The 24,208-nt window shown below is 45.0% G+C and overlaps 1 protein-coding gene across 7 annotated transcripts in view; it reads right to left on the reverse strand.

Moving 5' to 3' along the window:
• The window catches only part of MAPK9 (mitogen-activated protein kinase 9), a 49,322-nt gene extending 32,053 nt beyond the window's left edge, over positions 1-17,269 (reverse strand). For 4 of the 7 annotated variants that reach the window (XM_033096080.1, XM_033096084.1, XM_033096083.1 and 1 more), the window contains exons 1-2: positions 17,110-17,269; positions 3,451-3,619 (exon numbers count right to left, since the gene is read on the reverse strand). In XM_033096080.1, coding sequence (XP_032951971.1) covers positions 3,451-3,572 — 122 coding nt within the window. In that variant the 5' untranslated portion in view covers positions 3,573-3,619; positions 17,110-17,269. Of the gene's footprint in view, positions 1-478; positions 1,404-2,788; positions 3,029-3,450; positions 3,620-9,737; positions 9,900-17,109 lie in introns of those variants that run through there. The other 3 variants (XM_033096081.1, XM_033096086.1, XM_033096087.1) reach the window with 3 other exon arrangements.
• Positions 17,270-24,208: the final 6,939 nt, after the last annotated feature.

The raw sequence follows: 24,208 nt of genomic DNA on the forward strand, positions 1-24,208 counted from the left end.
AAACCATTTAAATGAAAGTATTAAGAGCTAAGTGAGGCTACTGTTAAGACTCTGTCAATATATAACTTAAGCTACAAGAAACTTACAACATATTTCATGCATAACAAAACATGAAAATATCATTATATATAATACTATAGTATTAGGAGTTACATAGCCATTAAAAATGGCAAATATCCTTAGTGTAAGGCACCTTCCAGTTTATTTTTTTCAAAACACTTTTTATTGAGGTGAGATTCACATAAACATAAAAATAACCATTTTAAAGTGAACAATTCAGTGGCACTCAGTGCATTTATAGCGTTGTGCAGTCACCATATCTATGTAATTCCCAAAGATTTTCATCACCCCCAAAAGAAACCCCAGACCCATTAGGCAGCTGACCCCCGTACCCCTCCCCCCTTGCCCGTGAACCACTGATCTGTCTCTCTGGATTTATCTTCTTTGGGTATTTCACATAAATGGACTCATAGATTACCTTTCATGTCTGGCTTCTCTCACTCAGCATAATGCTTTTGAGGATCATCCATGTTGGAGGCTGTCTCAGTGCTTCACTCCTTTTGATGAGTAATATTCCATGTACATATATTACACACTTTGTGTGTCCATTCACCCACTAATGGCCATCTGGGCTGTTTCAGCCTTTTGGCAATTGCAAAAAGTGCTGCTAGAAATATTTGTGTATAAGTCTTCATTTGAACATCTGTCTTTAATTCTTTTGGGTAGATATTTAAGAGTATTTAATGGGTCACATGTAATTCTATGTTTAACTTGTTAGGAACCATCAAAATGCTTTCCACAATTGGCTGCATCATTTTACATTCTCACCAGCAATGTATAAGGGTTCTCATTTCTTCACATTCTTGTCTACATTTGTTATTTTTGGTTTTGATTATGGTCATTCTAGTGGGTGGGAAGTGGTATCTCAAGGTGGTTTCGGCTTACATTTCCCAAAGGACTAATGATGAGAATCTTTTCATGTGCTTTTTGGCCATTTGTGTATCTTCTTTGGGGAAATGTCTCTACAAATCCTTCGCCTGTTTTTAAAAAATTTTTCTTTTTGTTGTTGAGCTATACAAGTTCTTTATATATTCTGGATACTTGTCAGATATATTTGCAAATATTCTCCCATTTTGTAGGTTTTTTCACTCTCTTGATAGTGTCCTTCGATGCACAATTTGAGGAAGTCCAATTTTTTTCTTTTGTTGCTCATGCTTTTGGTGTCATTTCTAAGGATCCAAAGTCATGAAGCTTTCCTCCTAAGTTTTCTTCTGTTTTATGGTTTTAGGTCTTCTATTTAGGTTATTGACCCATTTTGAGTTTACTTCTTACACGATGAGAGGTAGGAGTCCAACTTCATTCTTTTGCACGTGGATATTCAGTCATTCCAGCACCATTTCTCTCTTTTTTTTTTATTAAATATGTTATATTAGTTAATAAAATTATATAGGTTTCAAGTATACGATTCTATAATGCATCATCTATATATTGCACTGATATAAATGATATATATGTCATTACATATCACCTCCCAAAGTCTAGTCTCCTTCCGTCACCATATATTTGACCCCCTTTACCCTCTTCTACCATGCCCCTCCCCCTTACCCTCTGGTAACCATTAAACTGTTGCCTGTGTCTATGAGTTTTTGCTTGTCCAGCACCATTTCTTGAAAAGACTGCTCTTTCCCCATTGAATAATCGCGGCACCTTTTTTTGAAAATCAACTGGCCATATATGTATGGGTTTATTTCTGGACTCTCAGTTTTTAAATTTTTCTGTTTTTTAAACTTCAGTATTTTCCTTCTTATAATTCTACCACTGCTTTTAGCAGAGGAGGTTTAGTTTATAATGGCATATTAGAAACTTTTATTTCAAAAGCAGAATTTTAAAATGAGAAATACACATCCATAATGAACAATTTCATCATTAAACATTTTTTAAAAAAATAAAGATGAGAAGTAGCATATGCAAACCAGAAATCAAAACAAATCTCTGCAAAATAGTATTTCATAAAGTATTATAGCACGTGATTTTATTTACCACGCTATAATGAAGTCATTAGTTTTAACTGCTTATCCTTTATACAGCCTTCTGTTTTACAATTAATTATGAACTGCCAGTCATCCTCTTAATAGGGGTATTACATTAAATGTCCTTGACATCAGTCTTACTGAATTACCTATGTCAAATTACCATCCAATTCCAAATAGGAGTTGGATTTTAAATCAAAAGAATATTTTATTGTCTAGAACTTTTTATTAACATCAAAGTGCCCTAACATGAACCATCCATTGACTTTATGACTTTAAGTGTGTTATTATTTGGAAGTTAAGATCACCACTATTTTAGACACAAGCTGTGCATTCCTTCCAAACTGCCCTTCTCCCACATTAGTTTGCCCAGGAAGCTCTAAACTGCCACCTCCTCTTTGCTCCCAGGGCCTCCAGCCACCTGGGCCAAAGAAAACAACTGACTTCCCCAGTCACATGCCTCTACAACAGAGGAACAGTTACAAACTGCTGGTGAAGAGTCTCTAAACCCAACGTCTCTAAGAAACACAAACTCCTCTCCCAAAATATCCATCCAAGAGTTCTCTTTCATTTTGAACCCCTTTCGCCTACCAGCTGTAAACGCTGGGTGTTAGTTTCATCACAGTGTCTTTTAGATGCAAAGACACTCTTGTTTTTATTGACCAAAAGAAGAAAAAAGTTTTGCCTGGAAAACTAAGGGATAAGACGTCTGGGAAGTGCTGATAACTGTATTCTAGAAAACATGTGGAAAACTTTACCTTTAGCTGGCCAGTGATGTCGCAGCAGCTGACTGTCTTACCATGCAAGAGACTAAGGTTCAGGGTCAGACCAACGGTTCTGACGTCCTGGGCTGGACACATAGTTGAAGTGAGACACCAAGGAAGAGACGGCCAGCCCAACCCCTCACACAGCATCCCTTCCTGGTTAATCCATGGGTGATAATGACACTGACTGGCCTCATCCTGCCAATGAAGGGTAAGGCACAGCAATGATGGCGCCTAGAAATGAATAGGAGTGATTGGGAATAAAAGGGGGAGGGGGAGAGGTGGCCAGGATGAAAAAATGAATAAAACTCCAAATTTCTGTTACAACTCACTGTTATACCTATTCCTCTACTATCATAATGGCAAGGGGAATGGAAAAGAAAAAAAAAAGAAAAAAACGAAAAATTGCTACCTATTTAAGTTTATGCAGTATTCTAAGGATTTAAGTTTATGCAGTATTCTAAGGATTTGGGTTTGTATCCTACAACCTGACTACATATAACTAGAGCAAGAGGTTGACTCAGTTTTGCTCATAAACCTATATGAAAGAAAAGAGTATTTTCATCATCAGTGCTTCTAAACTCTGACGATTTAGTTTTGTTTTTAATATGAAAACAACTCAATCCACACACGCTATTGAAACAGATCATGCTTACCAAACAATTCCTTGGGCTCCAGAGCCAATCGGTTTCAACTGCTGGTAGCGTTTTAGGACAGTGAAAGTTGAGTCTGCCACTTGCACACTGTAAAACTGACTATCACATTTACTGTCACTCATGATGTAGTGTCATGTAATATTCCAAAGGCTGGTCAGTTGTCAGATTCCTTAAAAGAAAAACAGAATGAATATGCATTCTTACTGAAATTATACACAGCTAGCTTAACAGTGTTTCAAATTTACTGGTATATAAAACAATGTGGCTGTAAGTTGATAAACTCAGCCTGACCAAGTTCTGAGCTTAAGAAGCATGAGAAAAATGCAAAGACATTTCAGTGGTACAAGACCATTATGAAAGGAAGGAAGGAAATTTGAAGCCATGCATGACCACATTTTACGTGATTGGCTTAGAAAATAACCACTTTTGGAGAAAAGAAATTGCACATTTTTACTAGTGATAAGACCATGTTATTACATGATTCTCATCAGCTTGCTTCCTGTGGGATCAACCAGAGAGGAGGCACTGTTTCAAATAATCACATCTACAGTTCCTGCAGAAAAACAAATGGACTAAGTCCATAAATTCAGGTTAAAGCAATGAACCAGAAAGGAACGCCTCTGCCAAAGAGATGGAAAACGGGGAAATTAAAGAACAAGGGGGCCCGGTGTCACCGGTGTGCCGCGCATGCTCAGGGGCGTACTGACGTCACGTGTGTGCCGCGCATGCTCGCGGGTGTGCTCCTGCTGCCTGGGGTGGAGCCGGCTGATGTCCCCGCACCTACATCACTAGTGGGCTTCAATATAGACATCAAAGACGGAGAACTGTCCGTAACCTAGTCGACAACATGGACACCACGCCATTTGTTCATGAGGTCTGAGTGTAACCCGCAGCCCGGAGTGGCCTTTCCGGGTTTTGGCTGGTAGGCTGACATGCCCACTCTGTGTAGAGAAAACAAGCACACAGAAAATCGGCAGCCAGATACACTGGTTTACTTGATTTCCTGGCTCTTGAATGACAATGTTTATTGAAAAGTCAGAGAACTATTTATAATGGGGCTTTAAACAAATTTTCTTAAAGCCAACAAAGTCATGTAGGGAAACATTCTTTACTATTTTTTAGATTTTAAATTTTATTCTACACCAGCAAATTCCTGCTTGTTTGTTCTACCATTCAATATTTAATGTTTACCCACTGAGTTTTTTTAGAGTGATGATTTGTATTTCAACACAATGATGTCTAGCATTTCCATTAAACATGGAAGTAAACTGATTCATAACAAGCTTAAACAGAGAATTAAAATCAAATAGTTTCTCGAAGTGACCATTGCTTCGTGTTTTTCACTGTTCTCAGGGCAGTGGCTGCGACACAGCTGTTGGTGCCAGCAGCCATTGCAACTGAGCCATGCACCCCAGCCAGGGTGCCTCCAGGAGGACCCGACAAGAAGGGCCTGCCCTCTGGGACAGCAGGCACATTCAGTAGACCTTTGCTGATCTCACCTATAATACAGCATCTAAAGATTTCTTCACAATGCTGCTCCATTTTACTGACATCTGAAAGAATATCCTTTTCTAAAGATTAATTTACTTATAGACAACTCCACTCAATACTTATGGGAATTACCATCCATAACATGAATGGTATGGGGTGCCTTTATACTAGAAAGTAACAAGTAATGTAGGAGCTACAGCAGTACGAGCTAGGAACCAGTCTTGAAGCAGCATGTAGTTCACTATTGGGGGAGAACTGTGAGGAATGTGACTGTTATCCATAATACAAATTAGAATGAGGTCAGGGCCAGGAGCAAAATGTAAACAATGTCAAAGGGCAAAGAGGTCTTACCCATCTGCAAGAGTGTAGAAGACCAGAAAAGCTTCCTGGAAGAGGTGAATTTGCCCTGGACTGTTTTGCCAGAGACAGACAGCAGAGGCACAGAACTCAAGCTGCCTGTGCTCAGGCATGGTAAACTGCTCCTCTGGGCTAGTGGGGTACAAACGCAAAGGATCAGAGACAGACTCGGCAAAAAGGTAGGTAGCCACTACCACCTGCTGTTCCTTTGCCATATTGTACAACACCGGCAATGCTGGTCATCATAGAGCATGTCCTCGCACCCCTGCGGATGAGCTCCTGAAAGCACGCACTATGGGAACACTCAGGAAGAGACCTGAGGCCAGGAGAGCTCTAAACCCAGAGGATGGAGATTTGGGGTACAGGGAAGAGTACATGTGCCAAGAGCTGGAGGTGCCTCTGAGCATGACAAGTCATCTGAGATTTAGTTTTCTGGGTAGTGGGGGAAAGAAGCTGGAGAAAGAAAATGAGGCCAGATCACCACAGGCCCAGAAGCTGCTGGGAGCCGCCTGGGCCTGGGCCTGAGGGCTGTGGAGCCATCAAAGCTCGCACGAGGCGTGTGCTCTGACCTGCTTTTCAAGAGCTCATTCGGGAAACCAAGAAAGGGATGGATTTGAGTGGGCAGAACTGAAGACAGGGAGACCTGGCAAAAAAGACTGGATCATGGCAGGTGGGGGAAAGGAGATGCATGGACAGAGGAAGAACATATGTGAATTATTGCCCCCAGACGAGACGAGGAGAAATGAGGGGGAAGCAGGTAATCCACGACGAGTCAGGGAGTTCAGCTTTGGACAGGTGAGTCTGGAGTGCCTAAGGGACAAGCAGCATGACAGGCACAGGCTCCTGAGGTATTCCAGGATCCATTCCTCCCTTCTTTGTTTAAGTAATGGAAGCCTCCCTGTTCCAGCTGGACAAATGGCTGCCCAACGAGACGACATCTGGCTGTTTTCCTGGTAGCCAGGTGCGGCCAGATGCCCAGTTTTTGACTAATGAGATGTGAGCAGAATTAATGTGTGCTATTTCCAGGTATTATTGTGATTATTATTATTATTATTAAAGAGAAAGCTGCTTCTGTCCAGTCTGTCTTTCTCCCTTGCTGCTGACTGGAGGATTGGCTGTCACAGACCTGGAGTTGGAGGTCATCTGCTGAAGATGGTAGAGCCGCCCACCAGTCGGAGCCCGAACAACCAGGTGGCACAGAGACGCCCCCCACTCTGGTCCACCTGCCCACACTGAGACTGGCACAAATTAATTTTAACCTTCCTGAGCAAGTCTGGAACTCTCTCTGCGACAGCTGCTGTGACCTATATATACTCTAACTGGTACACTACCCGGTTAGCTTTTATGAATTTGGGGAATACATGACATCACTAGGTTCAAGAAGTATTAATACAGTTTCATCTCAAGATGTAAAACAATCTTAAATTAAGTTGCCCTTATTAGGCAGGAAAAAAAAAACACCTAAGAGAGAACCTGTCAAAGCCACCTTCTCTGTCAGGCTTAGGCCTCATGAGAGCAAGAGAAAGACCCTCAAGGCGACTCGAGAAAGCATGTAACTTTGTTATTAATGAAACCACCTCTGCTGTGATCGTATTTCAACCAAATGGATCTCAACTAGGTTTCCGAAAACAGTTTACAAATCAGGAAGTATGAGAATTCCTCATGCAACCACGTTAGGACACACTGAAGATGCAGTCACTGCCTGCAGCCCTCACGGGAGGGTGTTGCTTCCTTACTTCGCTTCCAAGGGCGGGCCCAGTGCCCACAGGCCGGGGGCTCCTCAGAAGCGGGGTGGCCTGTCTTCCCTCTCCTCCACCATTACTTGATGATCTTAAAGAAATGTCCAAGGCCCTCCCACCTCCCCCCAGAAGCCACTGAGAAAGCCAGGGGACACACTCTGCTCCTGGGGCTCTTAGGACCTGAGTGAGGCGGACACCTGCGGGGAGGAATCAGCATGGCCCCCGTGCACGGGCCATGCTGCTCGTGAATGCTGCCAAATGAAATGCTCTCATCTGAAATCTGTTTCTCTAAGACTGGACACTGCTGTAGAACGCCCCAGATACTGGAGTAAACTACTCACTTGATGAATAAACAGGTAGGAAGGAACATTCCTACCTGTTTAGAGCCTAGAGTAAGAAGTGCTTTTAAAAAAAAGTCTCTCCCCCTCTAGTATTCTTCTAAATGTAAACAATTTAGGGATTATAAATATAATATTAAATCTCTGGTTATTTTTTCTAAATTAAAAATAAATTGCTCTATCTACAGCTTTACATAGTTCTCAAATTTTAAAGTGGAAAAGGCAATGGAGAGCACACAGCCCCAGTACTGCGGGGACGTAAATATTCACGAAGTTCTCCTAACAAACATTTCCTGAGGGCCTCCTGTGTGCCAAGCAGAGGTACCAAGACAGCCCCTTCCCTCAAACCACCAACAGCATAATTACATCACATTGGAAGTGTCCTAGGGGTATGCACAGACTACACAGCGGGGATTGGGATGGACTAGTGTCCCAGACTGCTGCCCCGGGAGGAGCAAGGGAACGAGTGGCAGGAGTGTAGGAGTGAGAGGTGGCTGTACAGGAAGGCTTCCTGGAGGAGGCAAGACCTGAACGCAAGTCTATTCACAGTATCAACCCAGGTGATAGGAAACAGGTACTTTCTATACTTGCCAGTGAGAATTGTAAATTAGTAAAACGTTTTTTGGAAGGAAGATAGGTAATATCTAATGAAAATTTCAAATGCACATGACTCCTAACCTGGCAACTACAATTCTACAAATGTACCTGACAAAGATGTGTGTACAAATATTCAAAGATGTTTGTGCAAGGATGTTCACAGCACTTCTCGTAACAGGCAAACAATTAGAAATAACCTAATATGTACTCTTAGAATGACTTAACAAATTATGGCATAAAAGTACAGCAAAGCCATTAAAAACAATGCAGGGACTTTACTGGTATGGAAAGATGTCTAAAACATAAATGGAATAAAGCAAATTAAAGAAGAGTGCACATGGAAAATATCAATCTGTGGAGAAACACACACATACAATACGCTAAAGCGCACAGAAATAGTGGGAAGTGAGACTTTCACTCTTCCCATTATAACTTTCTAGTCTGTTTTTTTTTTTTTTTTGTAGCCATGCACATATTTCACATTAAAAAACAAACATTTGTAAATGAAAAGCTGCAGATACCAGGGAGGGTGGGTCTGAAAGATGAGATGGAGGCAGGAGACGGCCAGGGTCTGAGCTCCGCAGGTGCTCCAGTCCTGACAGGCTCCGGGTGCAGCGCCATCCCACCCTGCAAGCAGGCAAACAGCTCTGAGAGCTGAGAAGAGGCCGGGACTTGAATCGAGGTGTGCTTGACTACAATATTCATGTTCTTCTCAATACTCTGCTCTAATACCTCTAACTTTATTTAGAAATAAAGTGATATATTCAAGGACTGGCCGGGACCGGGCCAGGCAACACTGGGCCGTCACGTTCTGCCCTGGTGGCGTCGCCCCACCCAGACAGTTTTCCTTCTGTTGATGAAGATTCACAGACTCAAGTAAACCGCTGATCACACGAACGCTTCAGGAGGCCCAGGACGTGCAATATTTAAAGTAACTTTTCAAAGTCACCCTCTTTGTTTCAAGACTTGCTGCTGAAATTGTAATCAAATTGTTCTTTTTTCCTACTTTAAGTTTTATTAAAAATACCATAGCCCAACAACTTCATCTTTCTTTGATAATCGAGAACCCAAAGCAGCTCAGGGCCACCCTTCTGAACACCTGTTCTTAAGTCACTGCACACACTATGATAAAGAACAACCAGTATTTGGGTGTGACATCCCCTACGGCTGGATCCCGAGGATCAGCGAGACCCCGGAAGGTCCCCCTTGTAGGCCTCTGGAGCCGCCCGTTCTCACCCTCTCAGCCCGACTCCCAGTGTTCTCCGTAAGGCCTCCTCACCGTCCCCGGGACATGGCAACAGCTAACGGCTCTCCTAGCCTCCTTTCCCACTACCTCCAAACCACTTACACACACCATTTAGAAAGAGATCCATCCACGTGAAAACCTGTACACAAATGCTCATTGCGGCCACATGTGTAATAGCTCAGAACCGGAAACCATCCAGATGTCCATCAGTGGGTACACGGTTAACCAAGTGCTACCATTCACACCACGGAACGCCACTCGACAATAAAAGTGAGCCAACTACTGAAAAATGCAACAACTTGGGTGGATCTTAAGGGCTATACTTAGTGAAAAAGCCAATTGCAAAAGGTCTATACTGTATAATTCCATTTATACAACATTCTTGAAATGACAAAATTAAAGCTCTAGAACAGATTAGTGGCTGCCAGAGATTACGGATGGTGTGGGGTAAGGCGGGGTGGTGTGGTTATAAAGGGATAGATAGTACAAGGGAGATCTTTGGAATGATGAAATAGTTACCTGGATTGTGGTGGTGGTTATACAAATCTCCACTCGTGATAAATGACAGAACTATAAGCACACATTGTACCAATGCCACTTTCCTGGTTCTGATATATGTATATACAACCATAGGGGGAAATGGGTGGACACTCTGTACTTCTTTTGCAATTGCTTGAGACTCTATATTTCAAAATAAGAAATTAAAAGAGAGAGGAGATTTGTTTAAAATATGTAGTAATCATACTGCTCTCCTGTTTAAATTCTTTCAATAATGACCGAGTGCCTTGAGAGGAAAATTTGGATCCTTAGCACAGCAGAAGAGCCCGTAGGCCCTCTGGCCCACCACCAGGCAATATGGAACCACCTGGGACCAGCGAATACACTGCTACTGCACACAGTCAGGCCTCTGCCTGAGCTGCCCAGTCTGCTTGAAATGACTTCCTGTCCCCTTTGTTCTCCTCGCCAACCTTCACCCTCCTTCAAAATCTAGTGCAAGCATCTGCTACTCCTACAAGCTTTCCTCTCCAGCTTTTCTCTTCAAACCACGCCGGGCATGCTTTGTTTTTAGCCAGCACCACCTGTGTTCATTTTATATTGCATTGCAAATATATCTCTACTTCTACTCTGTGAGCTCCTGAAGGGCAGAAAATGTGTCTGATTCATTTCTCAATCCCCTGCTAATTACGTAGTGGGTGCTCAGTAGACGTCTGTTAAAGGCAAACCTAAGCAGGAGAATAAATGTGGTAGGTGTGGGGACAGAGTCCCAGAGAGCAGTTTCCAGGCTCTCGGGCTCATGTGGAAAGGTGCTGGCTCAGGTAGTAGATGGCCATCAGCTGTGACTAGTTGGCCGTTAGCTGTAACCAGTTAGCCAATTAGACACTGATATGACTGCCGTGAGTGCCTTGGTTGGTTGGTTGCTTGCTTGGCAGACAGAGAAGTGGATGGCGGATTGCGGATGGTTTGGATACTACCGCCTGTGTGTGTGTCTCACCCGGCCGCCAGCGAGACTAGGCGTGCAGGAAGACCCCTTGTTGGGGTACTGGCGGATGCTTGCTTCCTGTGTCTCCAACCCAGCCGCCAGCGAGAATATAGTGGTATGACTCCCCTATCTATGGCTCCGTGGGTGTTCCTTTTTGGCCTCACCATGTCCTGCGTTCTTATGTGGGGTGGGGAAGCTGATACCCCGCGTGACAATAGGGCGGTGTGATGCATGGTTAAGATCAGGACTCTGGAGTCAGAGGGCAGACTCTATGCAAAAAACTGTTACAAATTTATAAATAAATTCAGTGCAGTTGCAGGATACAAAATCAATACATAAAAATCTGTTGTGTTCATATACACTAATCATGAACTATCAAAAAGAGAAATTAAGAAAACAATCCCATTTGCAATTGCATCAGAAAAGAATAAAATACCTAGGAATAAATGTAACCAAGGAGGTGAAATATCTCTAGTATACTGAAAACTACAATACATTACATCAGTGAAAAAAAACTGAAGAAGACACAAATGAATGAAAAGCTATTCCGTGCTCATGAATTGGAAGAATCACTATTGTTAAGTAATATCCACACCACCCAAAGCAAACCACAGATTCAATGTGATCCCTATAAGAATTCCAATGGCGTTTTTCACAGAAATAGAACAAATAATCCTAAAATTTGTAAGGAACCACAAAAGACCCCGAATAGTCAAAGTAGTCTTGAGAAAGAAGAACAAAGATGGAAGCATCATGTTCTCTGATATCAGACTATGTTACTAACCTATAGTAATTAAGACAGTATGATATTGGTATACAAACAGAAATACAGATCAATGAAACAGAATAGAGAACCCAGAAATAAACCCAAACATATATGGTCAATTAATTTGCAACAAAGGAGCCAGGAATACACAGAGGGGAAGTCTCTTTAACAAATGGGGTTGGGCAAACTGGGCAGCCCTCTGCAAAAGAATGAAACTCAACCACTGTCTCATAGCATACACAAAAATTGACTCAAAATGGATTAAAGACTTGAGCCATACAACTGCGGGAAGAAAACATAAGCAGTAAGCTCCTTGACATAGGTCTTCACGATGATTTTTGAATCTGACACCAAAAGCAAAAGCAACAAAGCAAAAATAACACAAGTGGGACTATATCAAACTAAAAAGCTTCTCAGAGCAAAGGAAACCATCAGCAAAATGAAAAGGCAACTTACTAAATCGGAGATACTTGCAAATCATGTATCTGATAAGTGGCTAATATCCAAAATATATAAAGAACTCATACAATTCAACAGCAAAAAACCGAACAACCCAATTAAAAATGGGCAGAAGATCTGAACAGACATTTTTCCAAAGAGGACATCCAGATGGCCAACAGGTACAAGAAAAGATGCTCAACATCATTAATTATCAGAGAAATGCAAATCAAAACCTCACACCTGTTAGAATGGTGATTATCAAAAAGACAAGAAATAACAAGTGTTGGCGAGGAAATGGAGAAAAGGCAACCCTTGTGCATTGTTGGTGGGAATATAAAGGATGCAACTACTATGGAAAACAGTGCGGAGATTCCTCAAAAAATTAAAAGCAGAACTACCATATGACCCAGCAGTTCCACTTCTGGGTATCTATCTGAAGAAAATGAAAATACTAATTCAAGAAGATATCTGCACCCTCATGTTCACTGCATTATTTACAATAACCAAGATATGGAAGCAACCTAAGTATCTATCGATAGAATGGATAAAGAAATTGTGGTATATATACACAATGGAATATTACTCAGCCATTAAAAAGAATAAAATCTTGCTATTTGCAACAACATGGATGGACCTAGAGGGCATTATGCTAAGTGAATAAGTCAGACACAGAAAGACAAATACTGTATGTATAATACTTATATGTAAAATATAAAAACAAAACAAATTAACAAATAAATTAAGAAAGAACAAAGATGGAAGCATCATGTTCTCTGATATCAGACTATGTTACTAACCTATAGTAATTAAGACAGTATGATATTGGTATACAAACAGTGGATTATGGATTATTGGTATACAAACAGTGGTATATTATGTCCTCATAATAAGTTTACAGATACATAAAACAGATTGGTGGTTGCCAAAGGTGGGAGTTAGGGGGTAGGAGAAATGGGTGAAGGGGGTCAAAAGGTAAAAAGAAAAAAAATACACTACTCTCTTCTAAATTATACTATACAGACTTAAGATTTAGAGTGCATATTTCTTACAACAACTGTCAAGATAGCTGTCTAGATTAGCATTTATATCTTCTCTATTCAAATTTTTAATTGTGATACATAATACAATAGAAGATATCTATGTAAAAAGAAAAGATTAGGAGAGCAGTGGGTCTGCCACTTACCTGGGTGACCTTGGGCAAGTAATTACACTCATCTGTAAAATGGGGATAAGCACAGAATCAATCTCAGAGGACAGCTGGCACATTGCCCTGCAAAGGTCAATGTCTCAATGTCAGCTGACATTAGGACAGATATTACTACACTCATTCTACTCACTACTCAATTGTTTGAATTCTGAAAATGTGAACTAAAATCTGTTAAGTGCAAAAGCTGATGACATGACTAAAACTAGGTGGGCACCTCCGGGAAAGACACAACAGACAGGCAATGCACAGAACTGCGGATGATGCTTTGGGAACTTTTTTGAAGACATCTTCTTCATAACATGTAACAGTAGCTGTTTCTGAGAGTACACTTAGGAGTTGGTGAAACAGATTTTGATTCCAGAATCAGAGCTGGTGGATTTACTACCTGGGCTGTACCCTCATGCCTAAATATGCTAAAATCAGCTGGTAGCAGCTAAATATACAATATTTAAATAGTCTAACAAATTAAATCACTTAAAGTTCTTTAGAAATATGTATGTATGTACATCCGCTATTTTAAGGAAGTTATTTCAAAGACAATTTCAGAACAGGCAAGAGACTATCTAACATAAAGGGAAGTTAATATTAATGCCTCATTTTAAAGAAAAAAATAAGAACTATCTTATTTGTAATCCATATATCCTTAGAATCTAGTTTTACTCTTCCTGAAATGTTTTAGAGTATGTAGTCTTTGCTTAAGAAAGATACTAAAGTTAAATCAGCCTGGAAATGGGGGGAGTATTTTATAGGATCAAACAAGAAACAAAAAAACCAAATGAATTAAATAAAATCAAATTTGCTGGATTTCACTTTCAAATGATTGGTAGATTTCCTTAGTTGTAAGGAATTCATTACTGTATTATAATCGCGCTCATTATTTTTATATCTATTAATTTATCACCGAAGTTTTCCAAAAGGATTTGAGGCATATTGAAAACATGTTAAATGGCAATTCAAAGGCCAATATAAAATCAGAGAAGATCCAGAGTTCTTTTTTCAAAAATGAGTTCTTATTGGTCAGAAGATATACAAACTTGCCTCCCAAATAATACACCCTCCTAACGGGTTTAGGACTGAGTGTCAACTGCTGCTAACACCCCAGTGAGAGCCCAGCAGGGTTACCTGCCATGGGAGAGTGCACCGTACTAGGAAGGCACCTTGAGTCTGACCAAGCCTTGTCTAGATCCAACTATGAATTTTCAGGAAACACAGAGAAACACATTAAATGACATTGCATAGATGTAATCAGGAAAATCCAACAACAGAAATGCTACAGAACAACCCAATCGCTTCAACAAATAAAATACAAGGAAAACAAAAACAGAAAAAGAGGGGGAATCTACAGATTAAAAGACATTTAAAAGACCTATCAACCAATCACAATGTATAGACCTTATTTTGGATCCTGATTCCAATAAACAAACTATTACAGAAACTCTAAAATGTATGGGACAATGGGAAATTTGAATATTGACTGGTTATTTGGTTATATTAATTTTTGCTTTTCCAAGTTTAAAAGAGTCCCTATCTTTTACAGACATATACTGAAAAATTCACAGATGAAATGACCTATATAGAATTTGCTTGAAAATAATATGGAGGGTGAGGGTGTAAGTAGATGAGATTAGGGATGAAATAAGATTGACCAGGAGTTGATAATTTTTGACACTATTCTGTTTTTTTGTTTTTTGTTTTTTGTGGTTTTTTTTGGTATATATGTTTGAAGGTCCTCATAATAAATTGCTGAAAGAAAGGCTGGTGTTGAAATTAGTTCACACAATCACAAAAGGCCAAGTACAAATTGTAATCTACCAACAAATTATGTAAAGTCCTGGTATCCTGAAAATTAAATCCTCAGGAAAATCAAAGTTCTCCATAGAAGAGAACCTTTGATCCTTCAATAATCCTATGCCAAAATAGGATTATTGTTAACCAGGAAGGATCCTTATGAAGGAAAAAATAAAGAGTTAAATGAAGGAAAACACCTAGATTGGATGTTGTTCTTCCAGAACAACTTAAAAGCCAAAGAATACTCACAGCTGAGGGACCCAGGAAAGAATGATGATCTGGGGGAGACCTGGGTTCAAATTTCACCTCCCAGTAACCTGCAGTAAAGCAGACTACTGAGATTCTGTGAGTCCCCATTTCCTCTGTAGAAATGGGTTTCATAGCTGCCACTTACAGGGCTCCAGTGACAAGTAAATGAGAGTACCTGGACAAACTAGCTCCCTTGGCCTCAGGCTACCTTTCTAGCTCATTACAGCTCTTCCCGCCTCAGTAACTTGCCCTAGAAGTTGATAATCCTGCAACCAAGCTTAATGAAATGTTTTTTGCTTGGCTCACAGAATTAAAAAAAAAAAAAAAGGCTAAATTAGCTACTGCCAACAGTTAAAAAACTGGAGAGTAGAGTTACAAATTTAGAGTTCAGGCTTCTTTTTAAAAATTACTGGGTGAGGTCTGGTTCTCGAGTCCCGTTCCCCCCTGCTGCCCCCCAATGTCTTACAGGTGGCCCTACGGGCTGATTCTTGACCCCACACTCGCTAAGCTCCCTCCTTCTCCCTGCCCTTCTCCAGTTCTTTGCCTCTCCTTGCCTGGCAAATTTCTCATCACCCTTCAAGGCCCAACGCCAGCATCACCCGTCACATTCCCTACATTTCCGTGGCATAATCCCTCCACTACAGTGGGCATCACACCGTCCTGGCACTGTCTGCGTGTCTGCCTTCATGGCTGCATTCTCCGGCTCTCTAGAGGAAGGGACCTTGTCACTATTGCCTTTGTGTCCCCAAGGCCGAGCAGAAAGCCTGACCTAAATAATGTAGAATTCAGTAAATGCCTCCTGAATGTGTGGAAGGAAATTAGAGCTAAAACATTATAAAAATGTATGATTTTTCTATCATAGCGTGTTCTGAGTGTTACCAAATAAAGGGGTCAAGAACATTAAAATGTTTCACAAAATGAGAACAAGCTTCTATCTGCTTCCATGTTTCACAAGTTAGTCGGAAGTCATTAAGTGAACAGATAAAGCAGAGGTAACAGGCAGGCAGGGTCATTCATTCATCCACTGAACTGATACTACTGAGTATTTACTGTGTGCTTTCTAAGCACTGAGGATAAAGCAGTGGGTAAATCAGACAACTACCTGTTCGCACAGAGCTACTGAACAAAATGATAGATAAAATGACTAAGGGATGAAAGAGGGTGGTCAAGGAAGGCCTCCTGTTAAATGAGACATCTGACCAGAGGAAGAACCAGGAGCCAGATGTGCAGATCCTGGAGACAACTGCAAGCACTGGAAACACCAAGTGCAAAGGTCCTAAGGTAATGGGGCTGCATGTTTAGGGTAGGTGGCTGGGATAGGAAAGCAGTGTTCTGGTCGGGGTTGGAAGGGGAGGTGGGTGGGACCCACTCTGGTCTTGCTGGGTACCGAGTGAGCAATGACGAGGCACAGGAGGACGGAGATGGGGGACTCTGGGAGGACGGTGAGGGGTTCCTGCCACACTCACACCGGCAAGGGGCAGTGCCCCGCCCAGTTCTCCAGGTTTGTGCACTGAGCTCCAGCCCAGGCGCTTTCCCACACATTCATAGAGCCTGACAACAACCCTGTCCCAAAGGGCAGGCACTTCCCCACTTTCCCGAGGGGAAAACCGAGAACAGCGAGCGTCAGTGCCATGGCCAAGGTCGCAGGAACCAGACCCGGCTCCTGAGCATCCCGGCATGGGTGTGCAGCTGCGTGCCGCACATTCGGGAGAGGTGGCGCCCACAGACCCCACCGGGGGCCGCTAGGAGCCGTGCCAGCAAGAGCCCGCAGCCCCGGGCTGCTGACAGCCGGCGGGCGGGGAGACTGCGGTAGCCCGAGGGACAGGGGCAGCAGACGGGCCTCCAGCGGCCGCAGACCCCGGCCACACCGCCCACGCCCCCCGCAAACCCTCCCGCCGCCCTTCCCGGCGGGGCGCGGCCCGAGCAGCCCCCGCCAGGCCTAGCCCGCCGCCGGGCTCACCTCGCCTCCCGCCGCCGCGCCGGGGGAGGGAGCGAGCGGGCAGACTGCCGGCGCTGGCGGCTCTTGCCCCGGGCTCAGCCGGCCACCCCGCCCGCTCCACCCCGCCGCCGCCGCCGCCGCCGCCGCCGCAGTGGGTGTGAGGGGCGCCGGGGCGATTCGACCCTTCCGGTCCGGCTCCCTTCGCCACCGCCACCGCCACCGCCGCCGCCGCTGCCGCCGCCGCCGGAGCCCCACCTGAGCGACCCGCACGCTGACCAATCATCGCGCCGAGAAGCGGGCCGGCGCGGCCAATGGTACCGGGGGGCGGGCCGCTGCCGAGGGGCGGGTTGCTGCGGAGCGTCGGGTGGAGCCCGGCGGGCGGAGACCAGGGCTCGGTGCGGGTTCCCGTGGTTCGGGCGGTGCGCGGGGGGTCTAGAATTGCAGACACGATCCGGCGTTCCCACTGAGTGTGCTGTCCCCCACGGGGTTCGCAACGCGGTGGCTGGATGCGGAGCCGGGAGGCGGCGGACCGGCGGGACCGAGAGCCGGGCCTCGCGGCTGCAGGTGCAAACTAGCAGCGACGAGGCGGTCTGGAGGGGGACGGAACGGCCTGGAGGGGGAGAGCCAGGGGCCTCGGTGCTCAGGACCCGGGCGTGTGATGGCTCCCGGGAAGCGGAGGCGGGGCGGCGAGGGAGTGGGGAGGAGAGGTGGGTCCTTGGACTCGCTGTGAACCGGATTGTAGGGATGCGGCCAGAAGCGGGGGTTGGGGGGTGGGATGCCGAGGAGATGGCCATGTGCAGACGAGTGTCCCCTGCCGGTCATTGGCAGAGGGAAGGAGAGAACAGGCCGGTGCACTTGGTCAGAGGTCAAGCCTGTTTCAGAGGAGGGCAGGGTCGTAAATGGGGGGAAGTGAGTGCAGTGCTGAGGGCCCCCTAGGGCCTGGGGTCGGTTGACATTGATATTTTGAGGCACCTCCCGCAGCCTTGCAGCCCCTGGGTCGAGTTCCAGACGGCCTGGCATCCTCTGAAATGATGGGAGAGGCCAGGGTACTGGGTGTTGCCCGGTCGTTTAGATAAACAACGGTGGAAATGAGGCCAGGAGGCCGGACACATTGGGGGTGGGGGTGGGGCGCAGAGGTCCTTAGATGGGGTGAGAGGACTGTTGGAGAGTAGCTGTCACAGGATGTCTGGGCCTACAGGGTGGCCAGTGTGGTGGACAAAATGGGGAAAGAAGCAGCACCTTGCATATGGGGAGGTCAGGAGACAGGAGGGTATGGAAGGTGGTGACAGAATTTGGGGAGGGCGGCAAGCCTGTGACCCAGAGCAGGCTGGGGGCACCAGAGCCTCAGAGGAGGGGTGGGGTAGAGCAGGGGATCCAGCCATGCTATCTCTCTTAGGCCCCCCTCCTTGGCCACCAGAGGGAGTTTTCTGAAATTGCGTATGGCCTGATCGACTTCAAATTGGAGCTCCTGAGTGTGACCTGTATTGAGGAGGGTCCACAAAGGTCCTCCCACCCCTCAGCCTCACCTGCCACCTGCCCCAGGTGCACAACAGAAAACAGGGAAGCAAAATTTTCACCATCAAGGCTTATGGAAAACTAATGAAGTCTGGCTGTCAGCTGTGATTTTACCTGGGAGCACTTCTGGGTGCTTCCCCTCAGATTAGGTGGGACACTCATTCCTAGACACTCCAGCCCTGAGTTTACAGCACTCACCCCATGCAAAGTGAATACCAAAAACCATTGTACATACATAGACACCTGTACGTATTTAACACTGAGTTTTCTGAAAGGGTTCTGTTTTTTTCTGGTTTGTGAAATACAGTGAACAGAGCAGTGACGGTTGGTCCATGCTTGAAAGAGTGCGCAGAATTTTGAGGCCAAGAAGCGAGAAGATTCTGCGGCAAGTGTGATGAGAATTTTAGGACGTGAGAGCTTTACTGAGGGCTGATGGAGCCTGCCAGGTGGGAGAGGCAGTTGAGGAAGGCCTCCTGCTCAGGAGGAAGCAAGCCCCAGCTGAAGCTGGGAAGGCCGCAGGAATGTGCTGGGCCAGGGGTTCAGGTGGAAAGGGCATTCAGACCCAAAGGTTCAGAAGTGAGGACCTGCATGCTGTGTTCAGGGAACCACATCACCTGGTTTTGCTGGAGACAGGGAGTGGGGGCTGGAGAGTTATGAGAGCCTTGAGGTGGAGGGCAATGCTGACTAGAGGCCCCTGAGCTGGCTTCAGCTCAATTATGCCTTGTTTAGCCCAGAGAGGCTTTTTTGTTTGTTTGGTTGGTTTTTTGTTGTTGTTGACTTAGTTGCCAACATTTAAAAATTGGGAGCTTTCACTTAAAAAATCTCAATTATTGGTTTTGCTTAAAAAGTTAGAAGTTCTGGCAAAATGGGCCCTGCATTTCCAGAGGGCAGTGATCAGCTGGAACTGAGTGGCACCTACTACGTTTTAGGCGAGGCCCCTCGTTTACCACAGTCCCCTCTACTCCCTACTATCCACCCCGGCTGCGACTTCACTCATCCCTTCCCTGCTGGCCCTTGGGCCATCACAGGGTGGGAGCCCTGGCTGAAGAGGTAAAGAGCAGCTGTTGAAGGGTGTTAAGAAAGGAAGTGAATAATGTGATTAGATATTTATTTTGGAAAGATCACTAGGGCACATGACATTTCAGGGATGAGGGTCTCAAGGCCACAAGACCAATTAGGGATTTCTTACAAAGGCCCTTGAAAGAGAGAAGATGAGGCCTAGCCTGGGGCCATGGCAGTAGGTGTCAAGAGGAAGGAACTGATCTTAAAACTATTTCAAGACTTTAGGGAAATGCAAATTAAAATCACAAAAAACTACCACCACACACCCACTAGGATGGCTATAATAAAGACAATTATCAACTGAATGCTCATACACTGCTGGTGGGAAAGCAAAATTGCATATCCACTTTGGAAAATAGTTTGGCAGTTTCTGATCACATTAAACATATACCTACCATACGACCCAGCTACCCTTTTCCTAGGTGTGTATCTGAGAAAAATAAAAACGTCCACGCTAAGAGCTGTATGTGAATGTTTATAGCAACTTTATTCAAAACAGTCAAAAACTGGAAACAACACATACGTCCATAATCCAGTGAGAGGTTGAACTGTGGTACGGCCATCAGTGGCTTCTCGAAACCTGGCCACAGGAAGGACTGGCCTGCTGACAAGAGCACAATATGGATAAGTAACAAAAACAACATGCTAAGTGAAAGCAGCCAAACATAAGTGAATTGTCTATGAGTCCATTTATATGACATTCTGGAAAAAGCAAAATCAGATCAGGGGTTGTCAGAGGTAAAGTGGGGGGAGGGGAATGACTACCAGGAGCCAAGGGAGTTTTCTGGGATGATGGGTATGTCTATATTTTAATTATGGTGGTGGTCACATGACTATTGTTTGTCAAAACTCAGAACTGTACACTACAAAATGGTGACAATGTATGTAAATTAAATAAACTTGATGTAAAGAAAACGTTTAAGAGGTGGAATTGTCAAGTGTTAGAGGTGGGATGGGAGGGGGAGGGGGTAGGGCTCAGAGAGGACGCCATGCTTCCTGGCTTGGTTTTCCGAGTGAGGACCTGGGCTTGGCCTGCTCATCCTGCCTAGAGCAAGGCCTTTGGAGCCGACATCCCAGCTGCCCACGCCCCGCCCCTCCCCCCTTCCTGTCGCCTTCAGCTCTGTGGCCCTGGCTGGGTGCCCTCTGGGATGCAGGCTACTGCCTCTTCCCTACTCCTGAGACCTCACTGCCCCTCCCTTCCCTGCCCTTGACTTGGCTCCTTGGTGGCACAGCTGGCAGACATTGCCCACCTCCCCTTCCCACACGTGGCCTCTTCACCAGGGAGAACACAGGAGGAAGGAAGAGCTCTACTGCCACTTCCTGGGTGGGGGGTGCCAGGGGTTGCAGTGCTGGGCTGGGGGCACAGTGCTGACAGGTGTCCATGGCTCCGATCTCATCGTCTGCCCTTGACTGGCCTGGGTTCCAACAGGGCTCTCGACTTAGTTGTGCTTTTCTGAGCACAGCATTCTCTTCTCTGAGCCTCAGCTCCGTGGGGAGTGGGCATGGGTGGTGGTCCCAGCCCGATGGGGATGCTGCAAGGACTCAAGGGGAGAAGTGCCAAGTGTGGGGCACAGACCAGCGAACCATGCGCACAGTGGGGTCAGTATGCTCGTGATGGCGTCCTCCAGCCCCTCCCCCACCCCTTACCAGGACCACAGATGTGTAGGGGATGCAAGTCATGACTTTTTCAGGTGTGTGTTTTAGAAGGCCACGCCACACTTAAGCTGATGGGGACAATTACTGAGAAACTCCTGCATTGTTGCATGGGCGTTGGGGTGGGGTGGGGGAGGCAGAGGTAGAGCCGGCCTCAGGACTACAGGCTGTAGAGCCAGGCTGGGGCCTTGGAAGTGATGGGCAAACTGTCCACCCCATCCCATTATTCTCTGTGTCGGCTTCCTTCTCCCCGTGTCACCTTCTGCTCTTCCACCACCCAGCGGGGGCAGGCCCTCTGTCCCAAATGGAATTTGAAAACCCCCGGAGGAGTACTCTGACGGCCCCTCCGGGCAGGGCTTCCACTCCTAGGCCAGGCAGTCAGACTCAGGTGAGGACACAGTAGGAAAAAGGGCAGACGCAGTTGGGAAAAGCGGAAATCGGGGAGTTTATTCTCTGGTAATAAGAAAGGGCATCTGAGCCTGGGGCACAGCTGAGGGCCTAGGAGCTGTATGAAAAGAGGGCTGTTGGGTGGCTCTGTAACTAACTGCTGACCTCAGTGCTCCTCAGCCCTCCTCCTGCAGGCAGCTCCCAGATCACAGCCCCTGGACTCCTGCTCTTCTCTGGAAGTCTGACGAGGCCTAAAGCTAAAGTAAAGGCCTGCCCCCCCCACCTCCATCCTCCCTGACACACACACCGAAAAATCTCCCAGATTGCCCGGCCGCGAATCTTAGCACCAACAGGGCCTTCACACCATGTGCTCAGAACTTTATTCTCACCTTGAATCTGAGCAGACTGCCCAAGGTCACATGGCAAAGAAAAGTAAGACAATCAACAGAAAACTGCATCTGGAAAGAAAGACTATATGGAGAAGGAAATTCCAAAAGAAAAGATATCATTGCAGTCTTCAGAGAGAATAAAGAAATACCACATCCTTGAAATGAGAACCAGCCATTAAAAAAGAATTCAGCACACAGATTATGTCCTTGCTTTCTCAGCTGAGATGGCCTAGAAGCAACGACATTCCAGTAGCAAAAGCGCACCCAGAGCCCAGCTCTCGTCTCCAATAAAGGAAACGGGGCTGATTCCAGGACTGGGGCAGGGGACGTGCAAGATGAGCCTGGAGCATCTTGTAGTGCAGGAAAATAAGGAGTTGCTTACAAAGGACACACTCACGCACACACAATGTGGGGGCATGTCTTAAGGGACACGAGAGCCAACTGAAAGAGCTGGAACAATCTGAGCAACAAAATAAATGACGTAGTATTGGGTTATGACTCAAAGTATAAAATAAATATCCATAAATTCATAGTAATGGAATTAAATGATTTAATAAGTAAAAAATAAAAGGGTGAGAGCAAATAAATCTGTACTGAATTCCGAATAATTAATGTAGATACTCTCCTCTCAAGGAGGTGAAGCACACATCTCTCCTTTTAAGTGAGGGATGGGCATAGTGACTTACTTCCAAAGAGTTCAGTATGGAAAGGGGGAGAAAGTAGAATACCCGACAAACACTACCTCCGACAGGTGGCCACTTAACCTAGCAGTGATAAGACATGTCCATTGTATGTACCTTGATATGAAGTGATGAGAAGGGCACTTTATTTCTGGGTTCTTCCTCCCAAAAACACATAACCCCAGTCTAACCACCAGAAAAGCATCAAACAAATCCAAGTGTGGGACATTCTACAAAATACCCGATAGTACTGGAAACTGTCAAGGTCATAAAAAACAAAAACAAGTGAAGTCTGAGAAAGTGTCACAGCCAAGAGGAGTCCAAGGTGACGTGTAATCAGTGCCCTGGTATAGGAAGGGGCATTCGATAGAAACTAAACAAATATGACTGAAGTCTGGACGTTAGTTAATTAAAAATATTATATGTATTATAAAAATATATATTTATATATTTAGAGCCCAAAAAAGAGCTCTTGGAAATTAAATTGTGTTGGCACAAATGAAAACATCTTAGTAGTAGGCAGATTGGGAGAGAAAATTGAAGAAACCTCCCATTTGGTAGAGTGAAAAGACAGTACCACGTGCAACAGAAAAGATAAGAAATTGAAGGCCATCGAGCAGCTTCAACCTCTGAATAACAAGCCAGAGAAACAAACGGAAATACGCAAAAAAGTAATTCAAGAAAATTTCCCAGGTATAAAGGGCCTGACTTACCAGACTGAAATCAACACTAAATGAGGAGACCAAGGCACCACACTGTGATATTTCAGAACACAGGGAACAAAAAGAACATAAAAAGGTCACCTGAAAGGGTCTTCAGAGTGACCTTGGAACCCTCAACTTTAACATTGCAAACAAGATAATGGAGCATTACCTTCACAATTCTGAAGTAAACAATTCTTTATGACCTAGAATTCTGTATTTAGCTCAGCCTTCAATCAGTTCTGAGGAATAAAATCATTTCTAGACATGCAAGCTCTCAAAAAACTTACCTCGCAACTAGCTTTAATCTAGAAGGATGTGCTCCACCTAAACAAACATGGAAACTCAGAGAAGGAAGACATGAGAGACAGGAAGCAGGACACCCAACATGAGATGACAAGGGATTCCTTGGAGGAACGTGAAAGGTGATCCCAGGCTGACAGCCCGGCACCAGACTGGAGGCAACTGAGCCCTACTGCAACAGTGTCGCTCCAGAGACAGACTGTCACCTCCAAGACTCCCACTTCCATCGGGCCATCTTCTTAACCCGAGGACAGAATGCTCAGGAGAACTTGGCCCGGATTCTCCCGAGGACACACATGTCACTGACAGAAGCTCTCAGTTTTCCCTGAGAGCAGAGGGGTACACGGTGGGCTTAGGAGCAGGCGGTACAGAGCAGCCCACTCCCTCTGCCCACCCGCCTGCTGCAGTCCCGCACCTGGTCCACCCCGCA

The sequence above is a fragment of the Rhinolophus ferrumequinum genome, chromosome 24 (genome assembly GCF_004115265.2).
Source record: "Rhinolophus ferrumequinum isolate MPI-CBG mRhiFer1 chromosome 24, mRhiFer1_v1.p, whole genome shotgun sequence".
Classification (NCBI taxonomy): domain Eukaryota; kingdom Metazoa; phylum Chordata; class Mammalia; order Chiroptera; family Rhinolophidae; genus Rhinolophus; species Rhinolophus ferrumequinum.